The sequence below is a fragment of the Callospermophilus lateralis genome, chromosome 6 (assembly GCF_048772815.1).
Source record: "Callospermophilus lateralis isolate mCalLat2 chromosome 6, mCalLat2.hap1, whole genome shotgun sequence".
In the NCBI taxonomy this organism is placed as follows: Eukaryota; Metazoa; Chordata; class Mammalia; order Rodentia; family Sciuridae; genus Callospermophilus; species Callospermophilus lateralis.
The window spans coordinates 36,935,040-36,947,947 of NC_135310.1; the positions used below are offsets into that span (position 1 = coordinate 36,935,040).

General features: G+C 34.5%; 1 protein-coding gene across 1 annotated transcript in view; it reads right to left on the reverse strand.

Annotated features, from left to right (window-relative positions):
- Lama2 (laminin subunit alpha 2) overlaps positions 1 to 12,908 on the reverse strand; it is a 566,319-nt gene that overhangs the window by 374,989 nt on the left and 178,422 nt on the right. The window contains exon 4 of the mRNA XM_076858266.2: positions 6,708 to 6,950. Coding sequence (XP_076714381.2) covers positions 6,708 to 6,950 — 243 coding nt within the window. The remainder of the gene's footprint in view (positions 1 to 6,707; positions 6,951 to 12,908) is intronic.

The following is a 12,908-nucleotide window of genomic DNA, read 5'->3' on the forward strand; positions in this document are numbered from 1 at the left end:
CTGCAATGTCTATTAGTGAGTTCAATATCACTCTCTCAAAACAGGGAAAAGTGGGTCCCTGCTGAGCCTTCTCTTAACATTGATGATACAAAATTGCCCTTCAAAAATGAGACTCTTGTAAGGTTTTTGCTCAAAGCTTCCCTCTGTTTGCAGCCTAGATAAGAATATACAAGGTTATCCCTCCATTATCCCTCCTTTACCAAGTCCTAAGGTTTGATACCCTATGATTATCTCAAAGCTAGGGGTGAGCTTCTTCCTTTGGAAGCAGCCCAGAATGCTCGATTCTATGGTAATCTCTTTCTTGGAAGTAGTTGAACCTTGTTATTTTAGGAATTGGGTATTTTTTCTAAAGTACTCTCCTGGTAAATCCTCATGATTAACATTTGTTGATCTCTTAAAAGCCATGTGAGCTGGAGAGCAGGCGAGGGGGGCTGAGGAATACCCGGGAAAGTAGTGAGTTGGGGTGGAAGGAGCAAGGAGGTCAGAGGAAAGGCCAGACCTTGCAATGATGGTATGGACAGAGGAAGTTCTGAACTTCAGATGCCGAGGTTGAAGCCAAGCCAGGATGTCCTTTATTAGGTCAATAAAGAATTTATCTAAAATATCTTTGGCTCTGAAATGATGTACTTTTCGCCTGAAATATAATATTTTAAAATGTTTTAAAACTTTTGATACATTTCCTCAAAATTCTCCAAACAAGTGACAATGTAAAAAGGCTCATTGGATTTGACATTTTTTTTATTTAAACACCTGGTTCAAAAATAAAGAACAAAAAGAAACACACACACACACACACACACACACACCAAATTGCATCATATATGCAAAAGAGCTACACATATGAAAATAAATAAGAGGCTGGGGTTTTGGCTCAGTGGTAGACTACTTGCCTAGCACATCTGAGGCACTGGGTTTGCTCCTTAGCACCACATAAAAATAAATAAAATAAAGGCATAAAAATAAATAAGAAACCTGTTTCCTGCATTACATTCTTAACCTAAACCTAGAAGCCCAATATAATTATAATAAAATAGGCAAGCCCACATAGACTAATATTTATAAAATACCTCTTAAATAATATGTGAAATATCTCTTAAAATGGTTAGAGATCAGAAGCAAAAAAGGAGACACATTCACTAGAAGCAATGTGGAATCCTGAATTGGATCCCATAAGAGAAAAAGAGCATTAATGGTAAAACTAATGAAATCTTAGCCAGGTCTGTGATTTATTTAACAGTAATGCATCAATGTTGACATCATGTTGAAATATGCATCATGTAAGATATCATCTTTAGGGCAGTGGAGTGAAGAGATATGAGGATTTATTCTTCTTATATTTATATCAATTCATCATAATTCCAAAATAAAAATTTATTTTTTAAATGCATATGTGACTTTGCTTTTGTTTATAGCAGATTATATTCCAATCTAATATAGCAGATTAGATTCTCAATGATGACAACTAGACAAACTGGGTAAAATATACAAAGACATTTGTTAAAAGCCACCTAAGAGCTCTTTAGAGGATGAAGAGTAACCTTAATATTGAGGAGAAAAATGTTTGGATAGGTGATTGGCTTATTATGAGAACTTTGCTCTTGTGGGCATTTTCTTGTCTAAAAGACATGGATGAGATACTAAGCCATATTTCTGACATCCCTGCTGTATTAGGAGGACGAAAGTTAGATTCTGGGACTAGTAGGAGGATGATTGGTAAATCCCCCACATGTTGGCTTAGACTCCAAAGACAGGCATTCCAGGAATGAGGATAACTGGAATTAAAGCAGCTGTCGCTGGGTTATAGCACAGCTTTGAGTCATCTGAGTGTCTCAGATACTTGAATCTCTAAATTGTTTTAAGAGGATCCAGATTGCCATGGGATAGCAGAAGGATCAGGATAACCTCACAAGGTGAAGATAATATCTTCCTCCCTAGATTGTCTCTACATATATTTATATAGATTATCAAATTACAATTTCTCTTATACAAAGTGGTCAGGATAGAAAGAGATAATACAGTTTAAAAGAAAACCAGTAGATGAAACAGACAATGAAATATACACATAAAGGAATGGTATTACCAAACTGAAATGCTTAACAGTTATTAAACTTGTGTTCAACTAGATAAAAATAGAATATTGAAAATTTCAATGTTATATATAATAGAATTAAAAATTTGATATAAATATAGAATTTCAATGTAAAAACTAGAAATTTACAAGCTTCTATTTGAAGTGACTCAGAAATTCTAGAAACTAAAAATATGATAAATAAAATTAGAATTCTATGAATCATTTTAATATATTTCACATAACTGAGGGAGAATTTAGGAACTAGAAGTATACCAGAAGAAATACCTCCATCAAAGAGAGAAGAAGATAAAATGGTAAACAATCACAAAAGTGAATGTAAGATACATGGTAAGAAGCTTCAAATTATTTTTAATTGAAATTATAGAGAATGGGAAAAAAGCAATGTTTGGAGAGCCACAGTTTAAATTATTTCTTTAACTGATGGAAGAGTGACATATCACTCTGCATATGTCTAACCAAATGAAATTCAGTGCATAAAAGCAAAAGGAAAAAGCCAGGCAGAACACTGCAGTGATAGAAATGTTCTCTTTTATACAATCCGATGTGGTACCTACGAGTCACATGTGGCTTTTGAGCACTTGAAGTGTGGCTACTTCCACTGAGAAACTAAATTTTAATATACTTTCATTGAACAGAGATATACATTTAAATTACCACATATGGCTAAGTCACTATTGCATGGAACAATGCATATTTGAAGCATCACAGTGAAACTACTGAAAAACAAGATAAAAATCTTTAAGGAAATCAGAAAAAGACCCTTCAAAAGGCAGTAATTAGGTAGGTTCTCTACATAAACAATGGAAATCAGAAAATAACCAAATGTACCAAAATAAAATAACTGCAAACCTAAAATTTATCCTTAATAAAATATTTTTCAACAATAGAGGTGAATTCTATTGTTTACTTCATGTTATACACATTATTGGAGATGAATTTGCATATTGGCCTTGAAATTTGAGATACTTAGAGTTGTTGCTGATTTCCCCGTGTATTGAGTTTAACTTCTCATTGTGACTTCTTTTTGTGGGGGTGGGGTGGATTTGCCCTTCTACACGCTTCTGTTATAGTAGTTGTACTTTCATGTTTTATTTCCTAGTCTCTACATTTGTTTCTTTAATTTTATTATCACTTCTTTGGGAAGATTTGAACATAAACACTTAATAATTGTATTTCAGGTGCTATCTAAAACAATATTATTTTAAAATCAAAAGTTAACGAGTAAGACTAAGATTAATTTTGCAGTCATTTGTCTAGAAAATATTGTAGACAAGCATCCAAAAATGTTTGTATCTTCAAATATAATATGTTATCCAAAACAATGTTGCTTTAGAACACAAAGATGCCTTAGAACTGCCAGGCACAGTGGTGCAGGCCTGTAATCCCAGCAGCTTGGAAGGCTGAGGCTGGAGGATCATGAGTTCAAAGCTAGCCTCGCCAATTTAGCAAAGCTCCAAGCAACTCAGAGAGACCCTGTCTCTAAATAAAATGCAAAAATGGGCTGGGGATGTGGTTCAGTGATTAAGTGTCCCAGAGTTCAATCCCCCATACCAAACAAAAAGAAATTCACTGATGATTAACTGACTTGAGGTCCCAGAAAGAACCAAAAATGGTATTTTTGAACATGGAATTTGAAATAAAGTTTAAACTTTTACTCCCATGTATGTTTTTCTATACCAAGTTATCTCAGAATTATAACTCTTCATAAGCACACTGGTTTCAGCAACAGTATGTACAACTCCTCTAAATTATTTCTGAGTTTAAGAACTATCAACAGATTTTTTAAACCAACTTCTAGTCTTTGCTAGAGTATGAAAGAAACATTTACCAGGGAGTAGGGGACCTGGATTCTTTATTTTTTTTACCTTCTACATATTATATTGGTCCATTAGAGTTGTACATAATGGGGAGATTTATTGTTATATATTAGTGCACATACATAGTATAACAATATAATTTGGCCAATGTCACTCCCCTGGTCCCCTTCCTCTACTCTACTCTCCCTCTGCTTTATGTGATCCAGCCCCCATCCTTCTTTTCCTTTTTCCTCTCTAGCAGGAGACCTGTATTCTTATTTCAGCTCTACTATCACAGAAGCTGTGTGTGTCCTGGCTAATACCACCTGCCTTCTCTGAGGCTGTTTATTCTAAAAAGAAACATTCCATGAAATAAATTCTTCAAAATGAGTAGAAAGTCTAGGATAAGTCTGAATTTAATTCATGCTCTTAAAACCTATCATTCTACTTCAAATATGCTGAATTATTTTCTGTTCCTAAATTTAACTTCTTAATAGTCACCATCACTGAGCATTTTTTAGTGAATGTTGTTCTAAGAGTGGAAATGATAGTGTCAATTAGAGAAATAAAGAACTAAACAGACATGTAGGTTTGTTCCACATTGGTAGGTTGATGTGGTCTAAAGGATGGAGGACCACCATTGATATAGGGAGAGCAGGGTGAGGCACTCTGCTTTATAGTTTTCATCTTGCTCAACCAATTTCTGAATTGGGTCATTTTTTAAAAGAGTAAAAAAATCTTAAAATATTAGATAATCATTAGACCTGAGTAAAACCTGGATCGAGGAGAAGAAATAATAAAAATTCAGCTCCCACACATGTCTTCTCTCTACTCCCCCTTCCATATCCAGAAGCCAAACTGGCCAGGTCTTGGCTGCCTCTGGGCATAGAGCAGGTTGAACAGATGTTTGACTGACTACATTTGACTCCTTGTCATTTGGCAGATTGAGATCTCTGCTGAGAGCACCATTTGGAATGTTTTTTCCCCCAAAACTGGTATTTTTGAACATGGAATTTGAAATAAAGTTTAAACTCATAGAATAATATTGCCTAAAAGGAGTCTGATAGATTTATGTCAGACACCAAACTGTCCCCCAGAAGTGTTTAGGGATAGCCTGGATTGGTCTGGGTAGCCATGATAGAATGTGAATGTGGTTTTTCTGAATGTGGGAATGTAACAGATGACATTACCTTCTGATGTCTTAGGAGGAAAGAATATCAGACACAAGTACAGACAGTCCCTGACTTAGGATTTTTCACTTAGGATATTTTTACTTTATGCTGGTGAAAGAATGATATTCATTTAGTAGAATGTAATTTGAATTTTGAATTTGGATCTTTTCCCAGGCTAGTGATATGGGGTTCCACCCTGTCTTGTGATGCTGGGCAGCATCAGGAGCTACAGCTCTCAGTGAGCCGCAGGATCACAGGCGAGAACAATCCATTCTCTACAATCTGCCGTGTTGTCAACACTTTTGGACATTGTGTCTTCACATCTCATTATGTCTACAAAATGTTCATCAGTGTCTCCTGTACCCAAATAACCACTCTGTTCTTCAGTTTCAGTACAGTAGTCAGTAAATTGCAGGAGATCACTCAACACACAATTATAAAATAGGCCTAGTGTTAGGTCAATTTGCCCAATGGTTGGCTAATGTTTAGGGTAGGCGAGCTAAGCCATGGTATTCAGATGTCAGATGTGTAAGGTACATTTTTACTTAGATATTTTCAACTTAGAGGTTATCAGGATGGTTAGTTGAGGAGCTGGCAAGCAGGTAGGATGAAAGGAGGTTAACCATACATATTAAAGGGAGTCAGGTCAGGAAAATATAATAAAGAGGCACTAGAGAATTCAAGAATCAGTAAATCCAGGTTTGAGTATTTGAGAAGAAATAATAATAAATATGGTAGCTATTGATATCATTATTACTGAAACAGCAGCAGCAATGACGAAAATATTAAATGCTTACAGCACTAAATAGTTCATGCTTGTAGCACTTGGTGTACATGTCAGTACTGTTTCTATATAATCATCCACTTAATCATAATGGGAATCATATGATAAAAGTGATTTATTTATGTTCCCAATTTATGGAAGATGAAACTGAGGCACAGATAACTTAAAACAACTGGAGGAAGAACACAAAACTAATAACACGAAAATCATGGCTTGAATCTGTAGCTTAAAATTAATGAATAAATCTAAAATTTTAGCTGCAGGATGAAAAACACTACAGGGTTGCAGAACACTTTTGATTTAAGCATAAAGCCTACTTGCACATAATTGAGAACCTCAGAATCCTGCACATTAATATTCAGGATGGCCCAACCAGAGCAAAGAAACCCCACTGTAGCACTCTGTGGTGATAGCAGAAACGCATCCACGACTCAGGATTTCTTTTATTTGGGCCCTTCATGTAGATTCCATTTCTTCACAAATTCCCCTCTTTTGTCTCCATCTTCAGACCAGAGCATACACAAATGTAAGGCTTTCTTTAAGGTCTCCAACCTTTCTCTAATCATTATCAATCCTCACCGTCAGGAAAGTTTCTTTATATATAAAATTAATCACTGACTTTCCAGCTTAAACCCATTTCCTATTCTCTGATCTTTATTGGAGATAGGAGAAACATGAAGGTAGTTAACATTCTAATCACCTTGGGTTTTTTTTCTTTTTTTATTTAATAACTCATTTAAATGTACTTCTGCTAAATCCCATTTAAAATCTCTCTGACATTAATTACTGATATATTCAAGTCTTTCTGACAGGCTTATTTTGCCACATAAAGTGTACTTCAATGGTGAGTATTCTCATCTTACCTCTCCATTTTCTAAAGGGTGTATTTTGGAATAAAATGAAGTGCAGATGACCTCGTCGTCTTTGGCATAGGATGGAGGTCCAGTGCGGGGATAAATATTGTAGAGGGTCAGGCACTCTGTGTCCGTCACAGCGTGGTACTGCCAGGGCTTGTATTCGATGTCATCAAGTGAGCGTTCCAAAATCCAGTTCCCAGGCCGAGGGGAGTTAGCTGCTTTCACAATCACATAAGCAATCTGGAACACCTGGGGAAGAGTGACAGCAGCATGACTTTTCAATTCCAAAGTCTTTTCACCTTTTTTTTTTTTATTTTCAAATATGCAGCTGACTGATATGGGAGATTTTATTTTACTTTTATTCTATAACCCTATTATGTTCTCTGAAATGATTTTACTATTGGATGCTCATATTTAATACCTGTCTGCTAAGAAGCGATGTTTTCTTTTGACAGCCATGACTTTAAAAGCAATGGATTAGGACTAGATTTTAGTTGTCTAACAACTCATTGGCATCATTTCACCTAACTTTTAAAGTTCCATTATGACTATTACCTATGAAAGTATTTGTGGTCTGCTAATTTATTCACCCACACACACAAAAAAAAATGTGAAAGGAATCCCATGTGTGACAAGTACTCGTTAATTGAGGAAACGTGCTTACTTATGTCACTTAGTGCTTTAAAAAGTACTATTTTGATGGACTAAGATAATACAGGAAAAAAAAAAAAAACATGAGCTTTGGAGGCACCCTCATGTGTTCAAATTGTAGCCCCATCATTTATGTGAACCTGGGAAGATTTCCAACTCTTGGCTTCCTTTTCTGTGAATTAAAGTCTAGAATAAGCACACCAGGAAGAGATAGTTTGGATTAAATGAGATAATGTATGTAAAGTATCTGGCAAAGAACTTAGCAGAAATACTCAACCAATGTAAATTCCTCTATATTCCCAAATATTAAAAAATGGAGAAAAATTTCAGTGACATGCAGACAATTAATTGAAGTTGAAACATATTAAATGAAAGATTTTGATACCTTCTCTTTATAAGAGGTAAAAATGTTAAAAATGGAGAAAAAAGGAAATGGCATTGTTACTATGAATCAACAGTGACAAGTGAGAGGAATGTGACAATCCTCTATTTTCAAATTCACATAGAAGATGCAAAATAGATATTAAAATAAATGTTCTGAGTGTTTTAGGATAGTATATATATATGTGTGTGTCTTTACAAATGAAGTCAATAATTCCAAAAGTGTAATATATAAACACTATTGAATGATATGTTATGCAATGTCCAAGATAGAAATATACATACAGACTACTTTAAAACTGTGTTGGAAATATAAGGTAATGATGAGACATGGAAATTACAATAATAATAAAATAATACAATACATTCTTGGTTGGTAAATGCTATAAGATGTGGGAAGCTTGACAGCTTTAAGCTCTGGGTAATGGGGACTGATGGTGGGGTACAATTAGGACAGGCCCACTACAATGTGGTAAAAGGCCTGCTGTGCCACAGAGGGAATCTTAAAAGAATGTTCTAGAAATAAACTCTATCTGCTTTATTGTTTTGACAGGAGGCCTTCACAAGTTCATATAAATATCTATGATATACATGAAGGGATTGAATTAAAAAATATGAAAAGTTAATACAGAAAGGGAAGTTCAGCTGACTCAGATACCAGTGCTTGAGAACTTTACTAGATATGCGCACACTGTGTACAAGTGAGGGGAAAATCATAAGCCTCAAATGATGGCAGTTGGACCTGGTATTCAACTTTTAGGTTCAGTTATGATAACCCTGGATTGCTAAAATACTGATATGTTTTTGTGTTTGTTGGTAAATCACTGCTGTACAATCAACCTCCTAAACACCACCCCTTCCCTGAGACTAGTTGATTATTCCTAGCAGAGCAAGGAACAGTCAAAACATCCATTGTCATTGGTGTGGACATTGATCATTACTGACTATCACTATAGGCAGTGAATATTGATGTGTTTATATTACAAAAGTACACATGTTAATATAATTGCAGATATTTACATATGTGTTTGTGTATGTGTATACACACACATACACACACACACACACATACATATATATATATATATATATATATATATATAAAACATAATAAACATGCCTATAAATACTTGAAAATGCTTAGACACTTGTGGCAAGGCTACACATAAGCATACTAAAGCTGGCATCTCTGGAGATTCAGAAAGACGCGTCAAGGAAAGGAAATAGAAAAATTTTTAAATTTTATCCCAATATCCTACTACATTATTTTTATTAACACAAATGTCTTTTAATGAAAGTAATTTAAAAATAAAGAAAACTTCCAATACAAATTATCAGAGAAAGGACAAAATTAGGAATAAGATGAAACATACTCTATCATCTATTAACCAATTATTTACTGCTTTTGAATTTTTGAGGTATTGTTCATAAAAAAAAAAAATTCCTTAAAATAGTTCTTTTTTTGGGAGTGGGGATGTACTGGGGATTGATCTCAGGAGTGCTCAACCACTGAAACACAACACCAGCTCTATTTTTTTATTTTATTTAGAGACAGGGTCTCACTGAGTTGCTTAGCGCCTTGTTGTTGCTACAGTTGGCTTTGACCCTCTTGTCTCAGCCTCCCAAGTATTTCAGATAGTTCTTATTGAACAACTCATCTCATGGAACTTCCTTGAAATAAAATTCACTGAGAAGCATACCAACTGATTCATTCTACAAATGCAAAGGCAAGGTTGCGTCCAGTATAAAATGTGAAAGTCTGGTCCTAATTTTTGGCAATGCCAAAGTATATCTGGCAGGATCTTAAAACAATAAGGTCAATACTAAATTTTGAATGTTTAGAGGTAAAGAGCTAAAGATTTTACAGTTTTTTTAAGATGCTACAAACCTTATTACAGTTCTTTTGAAATTCTAGGGACTCACTATTAATTAGATTTAGCCAAATAATCAAAATCTGGGTAACATAATTCCACATTGCTGCTATAAGCTCAGACTAGCCATTTCTCCTAGAACTGAAGTCCCAGTCAACACTATTATATTTTGTGGATTGCAGGAACTAAGGCATACTTCTCTTTGGTGTTCATCTTATGATATACCTTTGAGTTGAGAAAATTACTTAAATTATTTTACTCTTTATTTCCCAGTTTCTCTCCTCTACAGTCAAACCACAGAAGTGATAATGAACTGCATGTTCTTTGGAAGACAGAAGCTGGATGAATATTTTAAGTTAGCATCTTTCCTTCTAGGGGAAAAATCTTCACAGAGATATTTTTAAAAGATGAAAAACAACTGAGATTACAAAGCATATTGGAGACCAAAGGTACTCGATAAGAAAAATAAGGATATACTGAGGTCATGGATAAAGAACATGTTTTAGAAAGCAGCTCAGCAAGTAAATATAGAAAGAGGTCAAATTTTCTTGGAAATATAATATGGATATACAATTTTGGAATTTCTGTTTTGGCTCTGGAATAATACATGCAAAATAATCCATGAAAAAAGTTCTAGAAGAAACCCCACAGAATCCTTCTATTATTCAATATAACAGCCAGCATTAAATGACATGGAAAAGCAGTCACTGCCTTTGAAAATATTAAAGGAGTCCTATTTCAAAACAATATCCTTCTTTCATTTATTTTCAATGAATTCTTTCACATCCCATGCAAAATTAATTAAATTTGTTGGCATGTAGTATTATGAATAAACTTTTTAAAGTGTCATAAATAGTATTATTGAAAAACACAATGAATAGAAGTATTCTTTAAAGGCTTCAGAGAATGACTGTGAAAATTTTAACAGTGGTTTTCTAAGTACTGCAAATTTTCAATGGTCCTAAACAGAATAGCTCTTTAATGTCATCTATGCTACTTTTATTAACTATCTCTTGTGTTTTCAGCATTAAAAACTCTTCAAAATCAGCAGCTTTAATACCTTATTTTCAAATGAATATATCCCTAATCAATTTGGTGTGCAACAAGGAAAGAAAACACCCACATTAAAAGATGTACTAAGTCTCATACGCTTCAATGAATCAAATATATCAAATGTGATACAGAAATGCTTTTCTGCTGGAAGTCACTTTTACAAATTTTATGCCTGAAAAAAATCCAAAATAACTCTGAAATTAACACCAAATATCTAAAATTTTAGTGCAACAAAGAAAACTCACCATTTCCTATTCCATGTGTTGATCATTTGCTTGCCACCTAACAAACTATCCTGTGATTACTTCATCTGACAAAGCATGGAATTAGATATTGCTTTGATAATAAGTAGAGTGTTAAGAATTTGATCTTGTTGAATGTGGATTTGGAGAATAGGGTCTTTCTAAAGAGTATTTCAGTCCCAAAATAAATGTAACAAATCACAACCATTAATACTGTTATGGTTTCCAAACATTTTCACATTGTTCCTAAGATAAAATTACATTTGCACAGCACTGTGTTAAACAGAGTCTCGCTGCCTGAAATAAGTAACCTGGGAGCTCTGAGCACTCTGGATGCTGCCCTACAGCTGAATATCTTAGATCATCTATAATCCATATAGATAAGTCTAATATTCCGAACCAATTTCTAGCATACACATTACTGGGTGGGTATGCATTAAAAAAAAGTTTTTTGCTAAGACTAATCACAGATCTAGAAAAATGCTACCAAAGACTACTGTGTTTAGGACATTTACTGAGACTTTTGAGTGTCACTGGCACAGAGAAGAGCCAGGATAAAGTACAACTCCTCAATGATGTAATAAGGGCATAGGTCCTCTAATTTCCTATAGGCTTGTCCCCATGAAAGCCATAAAACATTAATGACAGCTACTGTTTATGGAAGATGGCACTTCTTCCTTCTCATAGGACCTGATTTACTTTCTTCTGTGTCTTCTTTCCTAATCTCAGGAAAGCAGTGTGTGGCTATTTAATTTCTGCCCAATGTTAAGCTCTGCACCACTGCCCACGCAGCTATCAAATGGCTGTGAATCTTAGAGTAAATGGATGTCCACAAAATAAAACTGTTTAATGTTGAAGGAGGTTCTACAATATTGTACTACCAGCCCGTGTTAAGGATTTTAACATTTCCATAAGTTTTGATGTCATCTCTAATAAAAAGTTGAAAGCTTATTCTTGCTTTAAAAGTATATTTGTCAAATTCTCTTATTTATCCATATATATATTAATGAGAACTACCCAATGTAAGAGTCAGAATGGATGATAGAAAACATGAATTGTCAAGCTTAGCTCCCACTGGAATAATCTGGGAAGCTTTGTAGAGTGCCTTTGATGTTTTCCTATCTAAGCTGATGGACACCATGTGATTATCAGCTTTTCCTCTTGTGATTACTAAAGAAAAAAATTTAAAACACCAAAATAGGAACCAATAAAAACAAACAGAAATGGATGCAGAGCATTTGGCATTTTTCTGGAAGATTCGTAAGTTTCTGATGAAGGAGAGTAGAGGTCAGAGCCCAGAGAACTCAGTGGCTGTTGCTCAGGTGAAAATCCTGGGCCAATGGATACAGGTAGGAGTTGTTGCTGTGGAGTGGGCTGAAGACAGAGAATTTAATTGAAAGTCTATGTATCACAGAGGGCTATCTCAAAGCCCCTCTTCTACTTAAGTTTCATGTGACCAGGTTTTTACTATCCAGTGACAATTTCTGAGCAATCTCAGAAAATTAGTTACTATTATCTTAAAATTCTTTGAAGAGATAATTATATAAATTCTGATAATACTGTTACTAGACTTAAGTTTACATCAAGTTCAACAAAGAAGTTTTTAAATGATGCTTTAAACTTAAAAAATTAATTTTAGAATATGTCCAATTATTAGTTTCTAGGTGAGTTCTTTGTCCACTTATAAATTTACTGACTTCAATAAACCTAGAATATTGTGGTAGGGAGATTTCTCCCCCATACTCTCTATCTTCAGACAAACACATTTAAAATAATTTCACATACTAAAATGACTTGCAATTGTCACTCAATTATAATTGCAATCCACTTATCTAACCCTCCTCCACCAAATATGTATTACAGTTGCCAAGCATCAATTTATTGAAGTTGCAGGTAAGCAAACTTGCCACTTTACCTCAGGGTAAGTGGCTCCCAGGTCATAAGAGAAACAGAAACACTTTGCTTCCAATTAAGACAAAAAATTTTATGCACACATTAAAGACGTAGGA